The sequence below is a fragment of the Sceloporus undulatus genome, chromosome 6, assembly GCF_019175285.1.
Source record: "Sceloporus undulatus isolate JIND9_A2432 ecotype Alabama chromosome 6, SceUnd_v1.1, whole genome shotgun sequence".
In the NCBI taxonomy this organism is placed as follows: Eukaryota; Metazoa; Chordata; class Lepidosauria; order Squamata; family Phrynosomatidae; genus Sceloporus; species Sceloporus undulatus.
In genome coordinates, this window is record NC_056527.1 from 7265864 (window position 1) to 7288119 (window position 22256).

At 40.6% G+C, this 22256-nt stretch overlaps 1 protein-coding gene across 1 annotated transcript; it reads right to left on the reverse strand.

Annotated features, from left to right (window-relative positions):
• Positions 1-77: 77 nt before the first annotated feature.
• PLCD1 (phospholipase C delta 1) lies at positions 78-21439 on the reverse strand. Its single transcript, XM_042474299.1, has 12 exons — positions 21305-21439; positions 18438-18669; positions 17553-17754; positions 15937-16081; positions 14287-14436; positions 13645-13794; positions 12346-12499; positions 10506-10622; positions 8980-9158; positions 7605-7737; positions 5018-5167; positions 78-3832 (listed from the first exon to the last, which is right to left on the reverse strand). Exons 1-12 carry the CDS (start codon positions 21383-21385, stop codon positions 3741-3743), a joined length of 1785 nt encoding a protein of 594 aa, XP_042330233.1. The 5' UTR covers positions 21386-21439; the 3' UTR covers positions 78-3740.
• Positions 21440-22256: the final 817 nt, after the last annotated feature.

A 22256-nucleotide genomic window follows, 5' to 3' on the forward strand; every position in this document is an offset into this window, starting at 1 on the left:
GTACCCCAAGGCAAAGATAGTATGGAAGGTAAATGGAGAAGGGGGAAAAATCAAACATTAAAAAATATCATTTTTTATCCATTTTCATTCATTTTAATCACAACAATTCAAAAATATATTATTAATGCCATATTGTCATCATCCTTCTTAACTCTGTAGTGTTATTTGGATATTTTTTATAAAACAAAGGCACACATGGGTTTTCCACAGGATTTATTGTCATTTGTTTGTTTTAGTTCACCATCCTATGATTGCATCTAGAATAGGGTTATTAATGGTTATAAGGGCCTGATTCTCAACCAGGGATGTTTCCAAATGGAGCACTTTTAATGCTGCCAGTCAAAAGGCATTGTGTGTTTAACCTCTCTTCTCATTCTTCATGGATTTATGGGGTGGGATGGGGGAAGCTGGAAGAAATTTTGGGAAAATATGGGAGGGTTAAAAGCAGAAGACTATGGCCTGAATCTTGATGGTCACTTACGCACACATATGTTCTCCTACAGGTACAGTTGGACACTTTGCAAAAGTGAAGCAGCAGTATTTCACATGGATGTGCAATTGTGTTATGCACTGCACATAGCAGCTGGCATCCTGTTAGTGACATGTTGTTGTTGTTGTTGTTGTTGTTGTTGTTGTGTGCCTTCAAATAATTTCCAACTTATGGCAATCCTAAGATGATCATGGGGTTTTCTTGGCAAGATTTGTTCAGAGGTTTGCCATTGCCTTTCCCTAAAGCTGAGAGCATGTGACTTGCCCAAGATCAACAAGCAAATTTCATGGCTTAAGTGGAATCAAACCCCTGGTCTCCAGAGTCATAGTCCAACACTAAAACCACTACACTACACTGGCTCTAAATGACTAGTTGGTATTGAGCAATGTATAACCGGATATGCATTGTGCAAACAGAATGTAAAACTGAAATGCACAACAGCAGACTCCAGAGCCAGTAATAATTCACCCTGCTTGCATAGCAAGACTTATGCATGTTAGTGACATACACAGGCATGTCATGCTAAGCAGGCAGGGTGAATTATTGACCATGGAGTTTGCACATTTCACATTCTTGTTGCACATGGCTCAATAGTATGTGCTGCCCAATGTTACCCTTCTGCACAGGGGTTGTGTAGTGTCAACACAGCATATCTCCACATGCAGACACATATGCTATGCTGAGGGGATGTTGGAGTGCTGCCGATTGTTGTGCACGCAGATGCATATTTTGTAGATGAAATGAAAGTGAGGCAGGAACTTTGTAATTTGGGGGACCCATTTTGTGACACAGTAGCAACTACTTGACCACAAGGAGAGAGGTTTATTATCTTGACCTCTTTGCAAATAAGCAGCACTGCCTGCCTACACAACTTTGCTGATTCTCTTGAAGCATCTTTGGAGCTTGGGAAAGTTCACATTTTTTGGAATACAGTTCCCAGAATCCCCTCCATGAAACTGGAGAATTCTGGTAGATTTAGTTTTAAAAATCTACCTCAAACTGTAATTCTCTCAAACTCTCAAAACCACCTGCTTCAAAATGAAACTGCAAAACTACAAATGAATTCAATTACCCTTGCTGTTCATACAGCTACGTCTTGAAGCAAGCCAAGGATCCTCGCTGTTTTCAAATTCAATTACTTTGGTATAAGTTTGGGATTAATTATATTAATGTAGTCAAAATGGAAGCAAGCTTCAAGCTTGTTGCCATGAGATAAGACTGTGAAAAAGCCCTTATCCCCCAAGGGATGGATGAAACGGATTGCATTGATAGGCAAATAAAACTTTTGTCTCCCTTCAAGAGTGAAGGCCATCCCAGATGTTGAATGCACATCAAATATAGAAAGAGTATTTGGTACAAAAATATCTGCAGAACAGTGTTTTCACAACTTGATACAGAAAACTAAATAACTAGTGGCAAAAATCCACTTGTTTTAAGGCTCACAGATTGGGAGGGCTGAGCATATGCTTAAATTTCTGCCATTACAATCTATGGAACAATTTAGAATTGTTTAACTTTGGCTAGTTTGTGTGCATGGATTTTGTATCTTGTACATAACATGAAAAAAGCAGCATGGTATAAGATCTTAAACTGTGCAATAGATCTCTCTTTCAAAGCTTCTGGATGTTTGATTCTCTGAATTCACCAGAAGCTTCTAGTCCTCATTGTTTCAAGGAAAATCATGGCTACACATAACAGCATAATGCTCCAAGACACTAATAATCAGAAACTAATGGAAGTGGAGCAGGAATCTGGTTGTTTCTAATACCAGTCCTGTGATCTGTGATTAATTTCTTCCAAGCATTGGAATTTGCTACCATTAAGATGAATTTCCACTGACATCAACTGTGTTTGGATAAAAACATTTATAATTCCTTTGCCTACCCGCTGCTCCCTCAAATACAGAAATGAGTCAAAGGTGCTGAGAGAACAAACAATAACTATAAAATGATCTTGGCACTTCATTTTTTCCCCATTAAAAATAATTTTAGAAATCAGTATAAAAGATCAAGCAGTTACAATTCATTTACCCAAAAAAAAAAAATCCACATGTGTGATGAATCCAGATGGGCTAACTTAAATCCCATTGGTTTCAGTGGGTTTACTGAGCTCTAAATATAACTGTGACCAGATCCATCCCATTGTGATTATATGTTTGACCCAGTTTCTAATCATGAAACTGCAGGCAGACAAACACATACAGAGGACACAGTCTTAGGAGTTTTAAAAACAAACACACACGTTTAGCTGTTAAAAAATGAAGGTTTGCACTCACTGCTGTTCCACATTGGAACAGCAAAAATACGGCAGAATGTAGTATTGGCTTCAGAAAGCAGCATCTTGGGAAGTTTTGAGTTTCTAGAAGAAAGTTACTAGTCCTTTTGGTTCCTAATCCAAGCTTGATAGTGTGAAAGTAATGCATGTGAAATCTCAGAAGTCCTGAAAGTTGCTGAGGAATTCCTCTGGTTGTATGGAAGGAGCTGGGAAGTGTATTATGCAGATAGTTGGCCTTGAGTGGAAGAAGTAAATCTGAAGTCATCCACAGGTACTTTCCATGATGTACACAGTTTGCAGGATCCAACTTTTCATGGTGTCAAATTGTGATGATTCTTGTGCTTCAAATTGCACACTATCCTGCTTAAAAGGATGAGCATGGATGGAAACTTCATTCAGAGACTCCCTTGGCTTTCAAGACTGCAGAAGAAAATGTCTGCACCATTCTAAGCCTACCTTGAAGACCAGCAACTTTTTTAAAAACTGAAAGTTGATATAAGAAATTATTATTCTTTCGATAAAGGGCACAAAATGGATCCTGTGGTACAAGTCCTGATAATGACTCCATAAGCACTAATGAAATGCAAGCCAGGATGTGAAACTCACTAGGATAAAGTAACCCCTTTATAAATTTGTCTCTTAATATCTTAACTGGAATGTTTCTCAGTATGCTACATGCCTTTTCTTTCCCCTTAGTAACAGCAGCTAGGATTCAGGAAAAGCCAGGCTTATGAATGTCAAAGCTTAAAGTTGTCAGTTTAAATAAATTTTGTCCAAAATATTTCCAAATTAAGTACAGGAAGGCAGTCTTCACCATAACATTCATGGCAGTGAGGTCTGCACTCTGGAGATGTATTAAGGCTTCCACGGAGGCCAAAAACCATCATAGCTCTTCCATCGCAGCTCAAGAGCCAAGTCCATTTTGGAATGTGAAGACAAATCACCTGAACAGCCAACGAAGATTGGGATGTGTTATTTAATCACTGTCCAGAATATTGATATGCACAAAGAGCGTAGCAGATGGGTACTGGTCTCCATTCTTTGTCAAGAGGTGAATATGACGATAGCCTAGAGATTGCAGAGAAAGAGAGAAAGTGAGCGAAAGGTATTACATTTAAGTTGTTATGTGGCATCTGTTTGGTACCTTTCAACAGTGGCTGCACGAAACCATATAACAACAAACATCAGTGCTGGATAAAGTGGTACATGCAAGACTAAGGACTGGAGTGCAGCTTTGGTGTGGCTTCTGGTCTCTTAAGACACATGCATCATTGAAACACCATACCTCCACTGTGACTCGAAGCAGCTTTATTTTGGCTGTCTGTAACAGGCCTAAGTACATTTAACCTGTATGTATGATCATGTAATTTAAAGATTTAATTTTAATTTTGCTAGTTGTTTATGTCACAATTATTGCCATTGTTGTTGTATGCCTTCAAGTCATTTCTGACTTATGGCAAACCTAAAGTAAACGTAACATGGGGTTTCTCTTGGCCAGTTACTTCAGAGCAGGTTTGCCATTGTCATCCTCTGAGGCTGAGAGAGTGTGACTGGCCCAAGGTCACTCAACATGTTTCCATGGGCAAGCCAGGATTTGAATCCTGGTCTCCAGAGTCCTAGTCCAATTCTCAAACCACTACACCACACTGGTTCAGTGATATACAGGGTAATGGAATTACAATTTAAGAGTAACATTATTACAAAATCATTCCTAAGGCACTATGAGTCATTGCATTGGGTGACGCCAACCCCAATGACACCACTCTGTACAGGGTCCCCATGCACCAGGCCTGCCAAGACAAAAGATGATCACACATAGGATGGCTCAGCTAGACGTGCAGTAACACATTACACATGTTAACCCTGAGTGAGAGTGAATGAATGTGGGTATCTGTGTGTATCTCTATAAGTAAACTGACCCAACAGTTATACTTTGGAAAAGAAATGGGCTTCAATAAACCAAATTTTAGGAAACACTGCCCTACTTAAACAGTAGAGGGCAAGGTACTCCTAGGAGATTCCTTCATTAAGGGCTTCTGCTCTGGTTTATTATTATTATTATTAACATCTCATTTGAAAATACCAAATTTAGCCACTGAAAAGGGGCCACTAAGGCCACTCATAATAATAGCAAAAAATGCATTAAACAGGATTGCAATAAAAGTTGTGTTGTGTGAGCTGACATCGCACAATCTCCCTGCTGCCTTGTTCAGATAAAGAGTTGCTTTCTGGTTAAAGAGCAAAGAGACTCACCTCGCTTCAGACTCATGAAGGGAGCCGTGAACTGTCCAATAAAATCATTTTTTGTGGAAGCGTCAAAATCTTCCACCATGAAGCGGACCAGGGCCAGCTTAGGAACGTGTATTTTGAACTCAAATGTTTCATTCCATGTTGGCTTAAAACCTAGGGGAAAGTGAGAGTAAAAACTGAGCATGAAGAAAAACAACACAACAAACATACAATTAGTCAAAGGCTGAATTCGCACTGCAGAAATAATGCAGTTTGACACCCCTTTAACCGCCAATGCTATGGAATTCTGGGGGTTGTACTTTTGGGAGATATCTAGCCTTCTCTGTCAGAGAGCTCTGGTGCCATACCAAACTACAAATCCCAGGATTCCATAGCATGAAGCCATCACAATTAAAATAGTGTCAAACTGCATTATTTCTGCAATGTAGATTCAGCCAAAGAACTATTCAAATTGCTTAGCCCTATAGCAAAATAGGTTTAGTGCTTTGCATACCTTCTTTAAAGTTTAGACTAAAACTTGGAGCAAATTTACGGCTTTACTGACATGAGTAATAGTTGCAGGTGGGCACTTTCATGTCAGTAAAGACAGAGAAGCATCTGGCTATGTTCTTGGTTGTTGTTGTTGTTGTGTGCCTTCAAGTCATTTCTGACTTATGGCGACCCCAAGGTGATCCTATCATGGTGTTTTCTTGGCAAGATTTGTTCAGAGGAGGTTTGCCATTGCCTTCTCCTGAGGCTGAGAGAGTGTGACTTGCCCAAGGTCACTCAGCAGGTTTTATGGCTGGGTAAGAAACTGAACCCTGACCTCCAGAGTTCAACACTCAAACTACTATGCCACACTGATTCTCTGTGTTCCTGTAACCAGATCCAAAATGATTATCTCCACAGCAGAGATCAGCAGATGATGTTATCATTTCGCATCTGGCTCTGGGGACACAGCCAGATGATTCTCCAATCCCTTTCCACTCTTACCAGCTGCAGAACAGCTGGGTGAGGATTGAAGCGATGGTATGTCCAGGGATTAATGAATGGACAGTTGTAGTATAGTTCCACATGCTGTAGGTTCTGCTGATTTAAATTCTGCTGTCTGAATTTAAAACAACATTAAAGACAAGTCTCTACCAGCAGATTTTTAAATTATAAATTTTAAATTATGAATTTTAAACTATGGGTTGATTGTTGATTGTTTTAATGTGTATTAGTCTTATACTGTATGTTCTTTTAAACAGATGTACTTTAACTGGTTTGTGTGTTTTGGCTGATGTGTTTTTAAATTATATGTGTTGGATTTTAATCTGTTGCTGTTCCCCACTTGATCCACGAAGAGAGGCAGGGAAGAAATAATCCTCATCCTCATCCACTGGGGTTTAGTTTCCCCCATGGGAAATCCATGGATGCTCAACTCTCATTAAATACAATGGTGTAGGAAAATGGTGTCCCTTACATAAAATGGCAAAATCAAGACCTGCTTTTTGGATTTTGGGGGGCGAGGGGAGGAATATTTTCAAGCCATGGATGGTGGAATCCATGGATGCAGGATCTGTAGATTTGGAGGGCCAACTGTAATATCATTATTATTAAATGCTTTTTCCTTCCCAAATGCCTTATCATCTTATGAGAAGACTGTACTGTGTGCATGCCTGCAAATTTGAATTTAAGTTTTGACATGAACGCTAAGCTAAGGGCCCCTTTACTTAAGTGAGCAAAATATATGCCAAGAGTTTTGTCAGCTATTGGTAGCTTTGGATACAAGAGTACTTTTCCTCTTCAACAAGCAATGAAAGACCTTTTTGTGAGATTCCTGGCTAAAGGCATCTGCTTCAGATTTCTTCGTTCTCTGGGACTAAAGCAAACACAGCAGCTATTGATGTTTTTCATTACTGTGAAAAGATAGAAGAAAGGGCTCCTCGGTTTTAGGAAACCAGAGATTTTTTTTTTTAATCAGTCAGGGCAGCAAATGAGGTTCAAATTCTTGTTCCATTCTCATCACCACAGAAACCTTAGGTCTCAGATGCCAAAAAGACCCCATCTTTCTTATGGGAGACCAAGGAGGGTATGCCCTAGAGCAGTAATTCCCAAAAGATGAATACAGACCCACCAGTAAGTCTTGTCAGCTCTGCACTTGGTTCTCTCAAGACCTTTTTCTAATGATGAAATCAGTAGGGAACCATCTAACTAAAAAGATTGCATGTACAGCGCTGTGTAAATTTACAGCGCTTCATAAATAAAGGTTAATAATAATAATAATAATAATAATAATGTTTATTTATTTATTAATTGGCTTTATATCTGAACAAAATGGGATTCATGATACACTGGGTCCTTGTTAGTCTGTGGGATTTGGTTCCAGGATCACCTGTGGGATACCAAAATCTGTGGAGGCTCAAGTCCCATTAAATACAGTGGTATAGTAAAATGGTGTCCCTTATATAAAATGACAAAAATCATGGTTTTCTTTTTGGAATGTATATACCTTTAAAATATTTTCCAGCAATGCATGGTTTAATGGGTCACATGTGGCCCACAGGTTGCATTTTCCTCACCCTTTCTCTAATATTTGCCCTGATCAACAGAAGGTCTCTCCTCTTACCGTTATTATCGATGACTTTGGTTTGCTTCTTGTCGTTGTCCATCTGGAGACCGTGAATCTCCACAATCACCCTCGGATCCACAATGGAGTTTTTGCTTTTGTTAACCTTGGGCAGCTGCTGGCCGGAGATGATCTGTAAGGAAAGAAAGAAACCAAGGGAAACAACCATAAAGGCTTGGATTCCCATCATGACTTCAGAGGATTCACACAGGAACATTGGGGTTCCATAGCAAATATTATTGGTCTAGAATTTTTTTTCCCATTAATGGAACACCAACAGTTTTGTTCCTCAATCTGTGACCATGGATATTTCACAATTTAGATCAGGGAAAGCAAGACATCAGCCCTTAGGATGGATTGGCCTGTGGCAGGTTGCCCATCCAACTGCAAGCTTCTTCTGCTATTATATCTGATGAACGATTGGAGACAATGGGCCCGAATGCATGGGCAGAATAGAATGGGTCAACACCATCATATTTAACCCACAGATCCAACCTGTTCCTGCCTTCAGCACTTAACGGCGACCGAGAGTTTTCAGATGCCAGCCCACTGCCATGCTATGAAGCCACCGCCACTGACTTGCCCATCACTGCTGCTGCCATTCTTCTTGTAGGTTCTTGTCCTAGTCCACAAGAGCAGAAAAAGGGAGCCTGGCCATGTGGATGAAGCCAAAAATGTGGCTCCTGGCATCACCCACATAGCCAGGTGCTGCCGTCTAACATCACAGGCCACAACAGGAGGCTGTAAGGAGAATGGCGGCAGCAGTGGTAGGTAAGAGGTGCATGATCATCTGAACTACCAGCCATCACAGTGGGGTTTCTGGGAAACTCTTTTAAGAAATGGTCAGTTTATTAAAATGGGGCTAAGGTTCGGTTGGGCCAGAATTGAGCTGGATCCACCAAAATGACATCCTGTCTACCTATTCCCTTCCTGAGACTGTTGGTCTGTGCTATCTGAACAGGATAAGGCCAGGCTGGCGGTGAGTGGGCATTTTGGCCCATGCATATAGTCCCTGTAAGAAAAAATATTTTTAACCCCTGAGGAACTATTCTATCAAACTGAGCTGTGGTTTGGAACTGAGGAAACTGTTGCATAAAATTAAGCTCTGATTTGCAGTCGTTTTATCTGATCAAGTATGCTTATGTACATGTACACTGAATTAGAACTTAGAAAAGTCAGTTTTGGAACAACAATACCCAGAATCCCACTGACCATACTGGCTGGGAGATTCTGAGTGCTATATGTCCCCCAAAGTGACTTTTCTAAACTGTGTACTAAACTCAACAACAAGGTTCTGGAAATACAATGGTCATTTCCCAATTAATCCGCTTTGAGCAAGGTTCCCCTCTTGATAGCTTTCTGTTTCAACACTTACCCTAACTTGGAGTTTCTTCTGGGTCTGCCATGACCCTTCTGTGATGAATTTGGGGTTGAATTCAGATTGCTCATCCCGAAGAAATTCTGGCTTTAGGACATACCCGCATAATCCATTGTCCTGGAATCGGCCCTGGTGGACATCCATTTCTAGTCCTTTGGACTGAAAATTCAAGGCAACTAATGTGGGAGAGAAAATACAATTAAATGGTGTGGGTCTTGCTTTGATTTTTGATAATCATGTTTATTGTTTTCAATTAAAACATCAACACTTAGAACAATACCAAATATCCCATCATAAAACATCCTAAACTTACACACAATACTGATTGTAAAATAATCAGCAATAAGCATTTCTTCGCCCGATCACTCATCTAATTTTCCCTATTACATGACCTGTTTTAAGCCAATGAAATAAACTTAAAATTAACCAGTTTTAACAACACTCGGTAAGTACTGGTTTATAAACCAAATTCCTGCTCAGGGAATATTATTCATAGTTTTCATTCCAGTATTATTCATAGTTTTATTCATAGTTTTCATTCCAGTAAGCAGTTTCCATGAGAAATGGGCAATGGATCCATCCTAGGTTATAGTCCAGATTTTAAAGGATTTTAAAGGAGCTGCTCAAGGCACTGATCTCAATTCACAGAATAGGTTCAGCACCTTGAACACCACCAAAGTTTACAGGAGTAAAATTTGGAGAGTATTGGACTATAACTCTGGAAACCAGGGTTCAAATCCACGCTTGGTGTGGAAACATACTGGGTGACCTGGGTATGTTACACTCTCTCACCCTCCGAGGGATGCAAAAGCAAGCCTCTCTGAACAAATCTTGCCAAGAAAACCCCATGATAGATTCGCTTTCAGGCCACTGTAAATCCAAAACAGCTTGAAGGTACACAACAACAACATTTACTTTCACTGACATGGAAGGCTCCACCTGCCCTTGTATCAGTTTTACCATGACAATCAAATAGAAGCTGCAAACCAGTATTCCTCTTTCAGAGTAAAGTCTGTCTGAGATCTTGCTCTCAGCTGGAATGCTAAACAAATATCTTTCCCTCTCCCACTCCCTTCCTCTTTCTCTCTCAGTCTCGATGCAATATAAAAGACCTGATTTGGAACAGGACCACGATAGAGGCAAAAAGGAGCAATCGGTTTTGGTGGTGGGACACAACATTGGATTCAAGCACAAAATAATGCTATTAAAGACATGAATCCTTTGGCTCTCGGTGCAGAATTTTAATGAGAAGTTTGCAAAAAGGGCTTTGTTCTTCTAATCACTCCTGCAGCTTCCATCCCACCTACAGTAATTCTCAAGAAATTCATGAACAAACCTCATGGGGCTAGATTCAGATTAAGCCATACTCGAGGGAGACCCATTGAAATCCATGAGATTCAATTTAGTCATGACCAGTTTAAGATAATAATTTTTATTATCTACTTTCAGCAGAACTATATCTCAATCCACCCCCAATAATTTAAACAACCTGGTTGGTTCACAGCTCACTCCACTGTATTTACCTATCTGGCAGCCCACATTCCACATGTCGACTGGGTTATAGTTAGAAGAATCTGTCCTCCATCCTGCTGGGTAGATCCTGCTTAGATGCCTGACGTTGTGACGGATGAAGCTGGTTCCTGGAATAAGCACAAAGAAAGAGGGCAGTCTTTTTCCCTCATACACAATATTGGAGTTTCACACCACCTGAGCACACTCAGTCACATCCAGTGATGTAGACTTGAGTCAATTGACTTAGACTTCAGTTGGACTCAAGTTGCTTCAATGACTTGACTTGGACTTTACTTGGTAAAAATGACACACTGACTTGACTTGGCTTGACACTTGTATATTTTTAGTGACTGACTGGTACCATTACCTTTGAGCATCAGGGAGGACCTGTCCCCAAACTGTAGGGTGCATTTCTTGAAAGGGAACAGCAAATGTGTTAGGCAATGAGCTTGAGGTGGAAGGATCCTTCCAAGCCCTCCCTCCAGTCCATCTGCCTTGGTCCAGGCCTTGGAGGTAGAGAGGAACTGCTGGACCTCTTACCCTTTCCCTTCACCACTCCCTTCTCCTTCTGTGTCATGTCTTTTTAGATTGTAAGCCCCAGGGCAGGGAACCATCTAACTAAAAAGATTGTATGTACAGCGCTGTGTAAATTTACAGCGCTTCATAAATAAAGGTTAATAATAATAATAATACATTGGTCCAATTAGTCTGCTATATTTGGAACTAACGACAGAATTCAGACCTTAGATTAAGTTAGTTTTAGACTGGGCTAGCTGAAAAGGTTCAGGAACATAGTTGCATCTGGATATACTGCAACATAGCAACTTTGTGTTTGCAAAATTCTGGATTTTTGTGGATTCTTATTTATTTTAAAATTATATTCTTGGAATACAGAATTTAATTAAGTAGTAATGTGTTTGATCTTGCAAAAAAGGACTTATATTTCAAGACTGGAAAGACAAATAGTCATCATACATCATTCAGTGCATCTTAATGCTCTAACTATGCATTAACAAAATAAAGCCAATCTTAACAAAAATAAAGCCAATCTTAACAAAACAACCACAACAAAACCAACGAAGAGTGTAACGACACTGGATGAAGTAGTCTGCAATCTCAGAAAGGTTATGCCAAATAGAATGTGAGTATCTTACAAATGCCAACTTCAGGTGGATTATTTTTGTTTGGTTTTGGATATACAATCAGCTTGTACCATGATGTGTGTTTAGCAATGGCTATACCTTGTGCATTTTCCTCCTCCCCTTTTCCTTCCTCTTCCTCTTTTATTTATTTTATTTTCTCCTTTTTCTTATTTTTGTACTTGCACTTAAAAAGTTAAATAAGAATTGTTTTTGAAAAAGTTCAGGAACATAAACAAAAGGAAACAGTTCTTTATAGAAGGATTAAATCTAATTGTTAGTCCCAAACAGAGAAGATCTACTGAATCAATCACCGAATAGTAAGTCAATATTTGTGTAAATTCCATTGCTTCAGTGGGATATACACAATCCTCTTACCTTTTAGATGCAACTGGCAGTTGGATTTAGACCATTATTAACTTGCGACATTTGTTGCCACATAATATGGTGATAGCTACTAGTGTTTGTTTTTGCTTAATTATCTGCCAACAAGTACTTAACAAAGTTGCTGAATGGAGCCTCAATATTCAGAGGCAGTATACCTCACTCTATGAAGTGTTGGGTAGAAACAAGAATGGAAGAACATTGCTGCAAGCCAACTAGGATCCCTAATGGCTCTGACAAAAGGAGAATGCTGGGCTAAGTAAACTTTGTTCTAACCCAGAACGTTTTTATGTCAAGTGAGATTTGCACATTCCTCTTAGCTACATACCAGATTCCTGGACCAGCTTAAGAGCTTTGCTCTCCGTGAAGGATGACATCTCATTGTATGCTGGGGGACTTGTGTCACTGAAACCTCCGAAGTGGACACTTTTGCAGTAGATAACTGTGTCAGACAGCTCCTTGGCAAGCTTTAGCTTGTCACTCTAAGAGAGAATAAGTGAAGTTGAAAGCTTTAGGTTACCACCTATCAAATTCTTTACCTGTCAGGGGACTAAAAATATACACATTTTCCTTATTAAGGCACATTACAGACCTGTAACCTGTAGGTGCTCCTTTCCCCGGTGTATCAGGGCCTCAGCTGCCACAACAGCAGCCTCCGAGGCCCCGATCTGCCACTTTCTGGGCCACGAGGAAGGGGCAAAAGGCCGGTTCCCCGCGGCCTGGAAAGGGGTGTCCTTGGGGCTTCAAGCCCCGAGGACACCTGATGACGACGGGGAGGAGGAGAAAGGGGCCGCTTGGCCCCTTTCTTCTCTGTGTCGCTGGGCACAGCCATGTAAAGGCTGCGCCCAGCAATGCAAACCTGGAAGGAGCTCCGAAACAGAGCTCCTTCTGGGGCCGCAGAAAGGGCGCTCTATACGCCCTCGCGCGGCCCCACTACATCACAACCGCGCTGCCCCATTTAGAAGCAGTGTGGTCGTGACGTCGTAATGGCGGCGGCTGTGTAGAACGGCCGCTGCCATTTTGTGTGCACTCCGCACATGCTAGAGTTGGGGGTGTGCAGAAGCGCCGCCGCTTCCTAACCCTAGTACGCGTGGAGCGCGCACTTTTAGGCCCGTCTATAACAGGCCTAAGTTTCTCAACAGGACCCCACCCACCATGGGACTACATAACAAGTGTGGCCATGTTATCAGGTATGCACTCTTGTATATCTTAACAACCCCAGAAATATACTGCATATATGCATGTATATAAGTCTAGAAATTTAGTCAAAAAATTGACCCCAAAAAACCCAAGTTGACTTATCCATGGATGAATGTAAGTATAGTTGGCCCTCTGTATCTGTGGATTCTGCACACACACACACACACACACACACATATTTAAATGAATTCCAAAAAGCAAATTTTCATTTTGCCATTTTATATAAGCAACATTATTTTACTGTGCCATTGTATTTAATGGGATTTGCGCACCCACAGATTTAGTTATCCATGGGAATCCTGGAACCAAACCCCAGTGGATAGCAAGGGCCCACTGCACTGTATCTTAACTCTTATCAAAAAGAGGAATTATCCCTTTCTCTAAATAGTGTGGCAAAGGTTGAGAACTTAGTCTGTCCCAAGGGAACCTGAAAGGAGCACTGATTCACCATTCTCTTCCTTTCCACCTCACTGTTCACAGTTTCATCCTCCATTTCAGCTGCTTCATCCTCATCAGAAACTTCTTCGGTCTCCAGGCTTAGCTTCTTCCCTTTCACAAGAATCTTCCCCTTTAATTGCTAAAATACATAAAGACAAAGAATGGTTGCAGGTAATGGATGTCTGTGGTATAATGGAGAAATAACAGAAACAGGGGCAAGTGCTCTTTCTACCATTCTGCTGGCTAGGTAAGAGGGAAAGAAAATTCACCACCGCTCACTTTCCAGATGAAATGTGGGTTTCCCAAAACTTGGGAAACCTGGTAGGGAAGAATAATACAGAAGCAATTATTTTGCATAGTTTTCACCTGATATGCACACATCTCAAAATTCACGCGTCCCAATGTCATTTCCAAGAAATAATTCTGCGCTGCAATACACACAATATTTTTGCACAAAAAAAATGGGTTTTGCACAAAGAACAAATTTTTGAGCATCACCACTCTATTTTCAAAGACACAAGTATGTTATTTGTTCAAACAGAATTTTGCACAAACTGAGAGTAGACTCACACTGACTCTCTACTGACATGGAATCCCCCGACCACATCCACTAAAATGTTGCAAAACTCACCTCTGGTGAAGGTAACTCATTTGTGTTGCCTTCAAGTGGTGCCACCAAGAGCATGTCTTCCAAGATAGTATGGAGGTGGTGTGCCATCATCTTCTGCTGCTCAAGGCTACAGTGATTCTCCAAGGATATGATGACAGGATAAGGAGAAGTCTGCAGGAGGACCACAGATAGAACAGTCATGAATCTGTCATGTACAAACTCCTTCCAAATGAACTCCTCTAACCCTGATCTCTTCAGGCAAACCCCAGGTACCTTCATTTTGAAAAGTAAGATTAAGTGGTGCCCAGAACAGGTTTTTCTCAGCAATTAGCACCACTGTGGTGGAAAAGCCTCACATTCCCAAAGGAAGTCCATCAAGTCACTACAATGCTAAATCTAAGGCACACTAGCAAAGGGTAAATCTACACCGCAGAAACAATGCAGTTTGACCCCACTTTAAGTTCTGTAATTCCATTCTACGGAATCCTGGGATTTGTAGTTTTACTACAAATAAAAGTTTTACTACAAATCCCAGGGGAATAAACTCTATGAAGGAGTGCCAGTGTCGCACAAAACGACATATCCCAGGATTATGTAGGATGGTGCTATGACAGTTAAAATCAAACTTCATTATTTCTACAGTGTGGATGCGCTCCTAGTCATTCCCTCACTCACCCAGGCATTTTAACTGGAACATAAGTGGAGGAGATAATGCTAGCCAGACATCTGTTCATTTCTATAATCTATAATCTGGTGCATATGAGAAAGTAGACTGAAGTCGACAAAAACTCATGCTGCCAATTTCTTTCTTTCAATTAGTCTCAAAGGTGCTACAAGACCTCTCCACATACTGACTCTACAGACTAAGACAGCTATATCTTTGAATTCTACTATAATCTATAGCTGGTTCTTTTTATGTTCTCTTGTGGAGTGTCTGGAAATAGAAAGAAAATACATTTGATAGATATGTGTATGTGTGTGTGTGCACTCACACTTGCAAGTTTCTTAAAAGACAGTTTGCAAACTTCTCTCCCGTTCCCTTAACATTTCTGCACTATTTTTGCAGTCTGAGGATCAAGTTCATGCCTCCATCTATTCCATCTACAAAGGCTGAGCAGCTCTCTCTTCAGTATTAATAATAAGATAGCTTCTCACTAAACCTGAAGCCAAGAAACTATCTTAAGGGCGAGTCTGCTGGCCCATAATTTTCTCCTCCAAGACCTTACTACTGGCTCTCAGCAGCTGCCTTAATGGTAAAGTCTCTGTACTTTATTTGAACTTCAGTATGTTGATTTGAGCAGATGTACAGAAGTTTTATAAAGAAAACATTTTTATGTTGCAGGATACAATATATTCTGCATATATCATACAAAAGTGTTAGGTTTTCACCTTCTTCTGTGCAAAAACAATGTGTTTTAGCACAAATAAAGTTCACCTCCCCAAAAGGAGTCCTGAACTGCAAAGTTCTCCACTTTTTCAGCACAGCATCTTGATATTCAAGGCTGAGAAAATATATGAGTATTGTTTACATGCCTACTCAGAACAGAAAGCAAAAAGTCTGTTCAAGCAGAAGAAAAGAGCTGGTTGCTCTCTCCCTGTTTTAAACTTTTAAATGTCTGAAAATGCAGGTTGCATTGCTGAATTCCATTTGTGATGGGGAGTTGTCCTTACTTTAAAAGCATAGTTCTTGATGGCTTTGATAGCATCGGAGAACAGGATCTTGGAGGTGAGTGTGTAGCCGTGGTAAATGACAGGCTCAGAATTGGGGCCATCCCAGCAATCCAGTTCCACACATCGGCAGCCCTTGGTCAGGGCTCTGAAAAGAAAGGAACAAAGACTTATCAGGACACAGGCTGCCCTTCTCCAAAGTGAGGTTCCCAGAAATGGATGAAGAAAGATGCAGAGCCACTGCTGAAATGTTAATCTATTTAAAAAAAAACAAAACCTTATGCAATTCTGGGAATTGTAGGCTTAAAAAGCAACTTTTTCAAACTATAGTCCTACTTGTAACTCAAGGCATTTGCTCTTCACATAGTAGAGGAAAACATTTTAAGCACTGGCACCTGATGGCCTCCATGTCAGCGAGGTGTTAAATCCACTCTGGATTTTAGTTTGAACTTTTAAAAGGTACTTTCTAAAGAACTGAACCCTACCCTCAAAACAGATTCAACATCTTTAAATTCTGGAGCAGATTCATCACTCCACTAACATGGAAGCCAACAGCCACTCCTGGTTTTAAGAAAATGGAGGCTGCAAGGGACAAGATTCTTGGGAGTGGGTTTCCTCTTAGTCCTACTACCATCACAGATCCTTCTGATGAGGACACAGGAGAAGGCCATCTTAGTGGCTGCCCCCATTTCCCTCCCATGAGAGTTAGGCTGGCTCCCTCTCAGCTCTCCTTTAACCAGCAGGTAAAGACCTTTTTATTTAAATGGGAATTTGATTATCAATTGGTTGCAAGGAATCTTTCTTACAGGATGTGTGTGCTGTGCTTTTGTCTTTATTGGTATATTTTAAAATAATTTTGTACAGGTTAAAATTAATGGCATTTAACATGATAGTTCATTTACCTGTGTTTTTATCATCAGAGGTTTAATTCAGTCTTCTTTTAAGTGATGGCACAGTGGTTAAATGCCTGTACTGCAGCCCTTCACTCACTCACCAACTGTAAGGCTGTGAGTTCAATACCAGCCAAGGGCTCAGGGTTGACTCAGCCTGGCACCCTTCCGTAGGACGCTAAAATGAGTACCCAGCTTGTTGGGAGCAATTAGCTTACACATTGCAAACTGCTTAGGGAGTGCTCAAGTGCACTGATAAGTGATATAGAAAAGTGCTTGCCATGATTCTCATCCCATAGTTTTTGTTATTTGAAATTACCTTTCTGGTAAGGTGAGCTCAGCCAATCAAAAATGATAAACTGATGTCCCCATGGACCTTCCTACCTTATCAGAGTTAGCTTTATGGTGGCATCAGAGTTGTTGCTGTTGTTGTTGTTATTGTGAACCTTCCAGTCATTTCTGACTTATAGTGATTCTAAGGTGAAACCTATCATGGGTTTTTCTTGACAAGATTTGTTCACAGAGGGTTTGCCATTGCTTGTCTCTTAGGCTAAGAATGTTCAGCTTGCCCAGGTTCCCCCAGTGGGTTTCCCTGACTGAGTGAGGGTTCAAACCCTGGTCTCCCAGAGTCTTAGTCCAACACTCAAATCACTACACCACATTCACTCTCAGTGTGTTTTCCACACCTGTTGGCAACCTTACTGTTAGAGCCACCCTCTTGCACGGTACCTAATGTAAGCCTCTGTACTGCTCGGCCCTTTCAGCTGGTCCTCCATGAGGTAGGTGTTGTGTGAAGATGAAATATAATAATGACTGAGAGGCTGTGTCATGTCCTGGTACACATGACTATGTCTTTGATTGAATAGGTTCCCATCAGCTGACAGCAAATACATCTGGAAGCCATCTTTGGTCATGGCTCTTTGTCTTCTGACTGCAGAAAAAAAAGGAGAAGTGCCATAATTACTATATCATCATCATCATCATCATCATCATCATCATCATCATCATCATCATCCTAATCATCAAATTATGCCAAACTGTGGGGTGCCTCACAAAACTAGAAATCCCAGGATTTTGTTGGATGGAGCTATGGTAGTTAAAGTGGTGTCAAACTACATGGTTTCTAGAATATAGATTCACCCATAGTTCCTAGGTGCTTCCTCTATGGGGAAGAATCATTGTGTATTATACAAATTGTTTGTTGTGTGCCCCAGAATACATCTTCTGCACAGGAAAATCATGTACATTTTTACAAAAATGAATATTCTCCAGTGATGTTAGTATAAACAGTGCTTGAAAACTGTGTAGAAACCTCTGTGTTTTTGTGGAGCAAGAAGAAAATAGCTGAAAGTATTTGTTCTCATATGCAGGAAGGAAATAAGTGTATATTTCCATCCCTAGTGATGATTGATAGCCCTTACAACCCAATGGAATCTCTTGTAGTCATAGGAGGGACATTCCCAATGATCAAATGCAGGGGACCAAAATATGAGAAAGCTATCTCTAGTATGCCTTACCCTGATGGGCTTCTCAAGTCTACATGGCTGAGCGACATCATACACAAAGATGCAAATATTGTCAATCAAGAAAACAGTGCAATGGTTGTAAACTTACCAGTTTCGTTGGGTTCATATTTCTCAATCAGAGAGAGCGCCAGTTCAGGTCCAGCCTCTTCTTCGTGCTGTACTTCTCGGAGGAACCTCACCAGATTATCCAATGACATGGTCTCTTTGTCCTCTGACTGTTCAGAGAAGATCCGGTCTATCTCTTTTCGCTCTGTCAGTAACTTATAGAAGATTTCTATCTCATAATCTTCCAAGGTGTCTGTCTGGGATATGTCACACTGCTGTGAATGCAGAGAGAAGAGGTAAATCCCTTCTTTCTTTATTGGTCGCAACCTGAGCCAGGGCTAGATAATGCAAAACAGATTCATCACATTGCAAACAGTAATTTTTGCTGCCTAACAATGAAAATTCAATTGGTACCAAGGAGGTGTATCATTTTTTTCTTTGGCTGTTTATGGATGAACTAAACTTGAGTGAAGAATTTAGCGGATTGGGCATTTGGTCAGATGCAGAGTTTACAAATTGGGAGGTGTTTGAGACTCCTGACCTGGACTATTTCTTAACAGTTTAAGGAGAAGTCTCATCATAGCAGCAGTGGTACCCCTAGATAAAAATGAATCAAAACCCCATTGCAGGACTACAGTGACTGAGTCAGAGATGTGCCTACCATGTTACCTCCCTCCCCAGAATGTACTTCTCTCTGGTGACCATTGTGAAATAGTCTCAGGACCTAAAAGCTCACATCGTGAACCAGCTCCACTTCAACTTGCCCTCCAAGAATTGGGAGTTGAACTGGAACCCTGGTACAGTATTTCCAATCAGCCCAAGGCTGCATTTGCATTGCAAGAATAATGCAGTCTGACACTGCTTTAACTGCCATGGTTTATTGCCATGAAATTCTGGGATTTGTAGTTTGGTGGGGCACCAGAGCTCTCTGAGAGAGAAGGCTAAATATCTCACAATACTACAAAACCCAGAATTCCATAGCATTGACCCATGGGAGCTGGACAATTGACCCATTGTCCAGCTGCATTATTTCTGCATTATAGAGGCAGGCCTAGTTTCTCTAACTTCCATCCTTTGTTATAGGGCTGCAAGTTTCAACTGTTTCATAGGTGACACTGGACCAATGCATCTGGCTGTTTTCCCCTACCATCCCTATGCCTAGTAAGCCTATTACAGCTTGTGTCCCAATATGCTTACCTTATATACTCATGTATAAGTCGAACTCATGTATAAATGGAGGGCAGGTTTTGGGGTCAAAATTATGGATTTTGATATGATCCATGGATAAGTTGAGGGTAAATCTTAAGGGCATGTGACAAAAGATGTAAAGGACAAAGCAAAGGAAAACAATGGCAAAGAATTCACAACATTCCAGCAGGCATAACTGTTTGTGCTCACCCTAAAAACTTGATGGATGAGGAGGGAACCAAAGTTAATGGTGGTTGTGCGATGTGTGGGAGAGGCGACAGAGCGCCAGTGGAGCTAAGGAAATGCACACATGTCAAAAAAGAAGTAAAGGCACAAGTTAAGATGCAGTATTGTGTGTGCACTGTTTGCCTGTAAGTCGTTTCCAACGTATAGGGGCCCTATCATAGCGGTTTCTTGGCAAGTTTCTTCAGAAGGGGATTGCCATTGCCGTACTCTGAGGCTGAGAGACTGTGACCTGCCCAAAGTCACCCACTGAGTTTTCATGGCTATGCAGGGATTTGAACCCTGGTCTCCAAAGTCATAGTACAACGCTCAAACCACTATACTACACTGATTCTTATCAAATAAAAGGAACCTTCCTCTTCTCTGGGATCATTCAAACATCTTTTTTTTAGTGTGACAATGCAAATAATCTCACTCACGCATTCTGAGTTTGTTATTCACACTATGGAACTGCATCTATGTGCATCTCTGTAAATGCAGGAACTTACATATGGAAGCTCTCTAATAAAGATGGAGTCAGCAATGACAAAAGTATTTGAAACGTGTTCAAGGCATGCACTGTTTTATCCTGGTTTATCCCGAGTCTGTTTGCATCAGTTATTCACACTGCTGACAATGTGATTTAAAAAAAAAACAGGGAGGAGGGAAACGATATCAATTATCCCAGGTTAAGTGGGGTTTGGAGCAGCCTCCCCGCAAAACCTAATTGGATGCATTCAAAATACATCTGAAAAACAAAGATTAAACCCCGGATTCAACTCAGATTATTTTCACCATCTGAATACCCCTCTGAGTAGAGTGGTAAAAGGGGAGAGGTTAGTCCATACTGGGAGAGCCTAAAAGACGCACCAACTTTCTCGATTCTCCCAGCACTCCTTGGAAGCATCAAAGTGCTGCCGCTGGCAATATTTTCCCATCCAGGTATTCAAAAATGCTAGAAGTGAGACCATGGCAGTGAGAGTAGAGGGGGTCCATGTTCCTTTTGGGTTCTTCCAGGGATAGACTAAGCTCTCACTTTTCGCCACTCGACTTAGAGAAGAGAATGATTCCTTTTTGGACAAGAATTTAACTACAGTACTTACATTGACCCAGTTTATCCAGTTTTGGGGGGGTCAATTTTTTGCCTAAATTTTTTCAACTTCTGCAGTGGGCCTTTGGTATCCACTGGGGTTTGCTTCAAGACCCTCTGTGGATATCAAACTCCATGGATGGTCAAATCCCATTAAATACAATGGCATAGTAAAATGGTGACCCTTATACAAAATGGCAAAATCAAGGTTTGCTTTTTGGAATTTATACTTTTAGAAAATACCTTCAAATTGTGGATGCTTGAATCTGTGAATAAAAAGCCTGTGGATAAGGAGTGTTGACTATACACATGAGTATATAAAGTTTTTAGGAGTGAAAAAAACCCTTGTGCATTTGGAAACTTTAACAAATAACTTAATTTGACCCATCCACATGAGAGATTTGCCTTACCTCAAAAATCTGCCGAGCATAGCCGTCATCAACTAGGATGTTGATTTCTTTCAGGAAGTTCTTGAGCTCTTTAAAACTCATTTTGTTGTCTTTGTTCTTATCTGCCTTCCTCAAGCAGGCATGAATCCAGCTGTTTTGATTGATTATTAAGGAGTCTTACACCATAAAAGAGATCCCCCTTCCCAAGGATTCATCCTAAACATCCAATGTCTAGAAGGTTCTTTTGAGAAAAACTTGTAGGCATGTGTGAATGCTCTAACCCAGGTCAATGTCAGGGAGCTCAGCTTATTTTGGTCTCCCCCCACACACACATGTTTTGGAGGTTTTATAATATCCACAAGACAAATTCATCATGTAAACTCACAAGGACAAAAAGTCAAGCCATTTGAATTTACCACCATGAATCAACATTGCATCAGATTTCGGATGGTCCCTCCATCTTTCCTCAAGCAGAATTAAAATATTAACATGCTACGCCAGATAATTATAATGCAGATAATTATAAAGTCAAATAAAAACTTTGCTGAATGCTTAGCAGAGCAATCTAGGTCATTTTTTTAAAAAAAATATGGCTTTCAAAATGTTTGAACTGGATGTAACCCCAAACCCACACGTCTGGCCAAAGAGAAGCTAAATTTAGAAGTCCAAATATGTACTGAAACAGTGGCAAACCTCCTGCTGGCTTTTAAACTTTAAGGTTTAGGAAACAGTAAAATGTTTTTTTTTAAAAAAAAATTACCCAGTTTGGAAACTTGGAGAAAGAGCTTCTTTGGGCTTTGAGCTTAATTATAGACAAATATAGTGTACCTAGAAAATGTATATACTTAACTATACATGAATATGGCAGATTTTCTCTTTGGGACTGTTAAGACAAGGTCTATCCAGGGAACAAATTTAGCAAGTGAGAGACGAACAGACAGAATAAAACTGTGGAGCCTGTTCCTTCAAAACA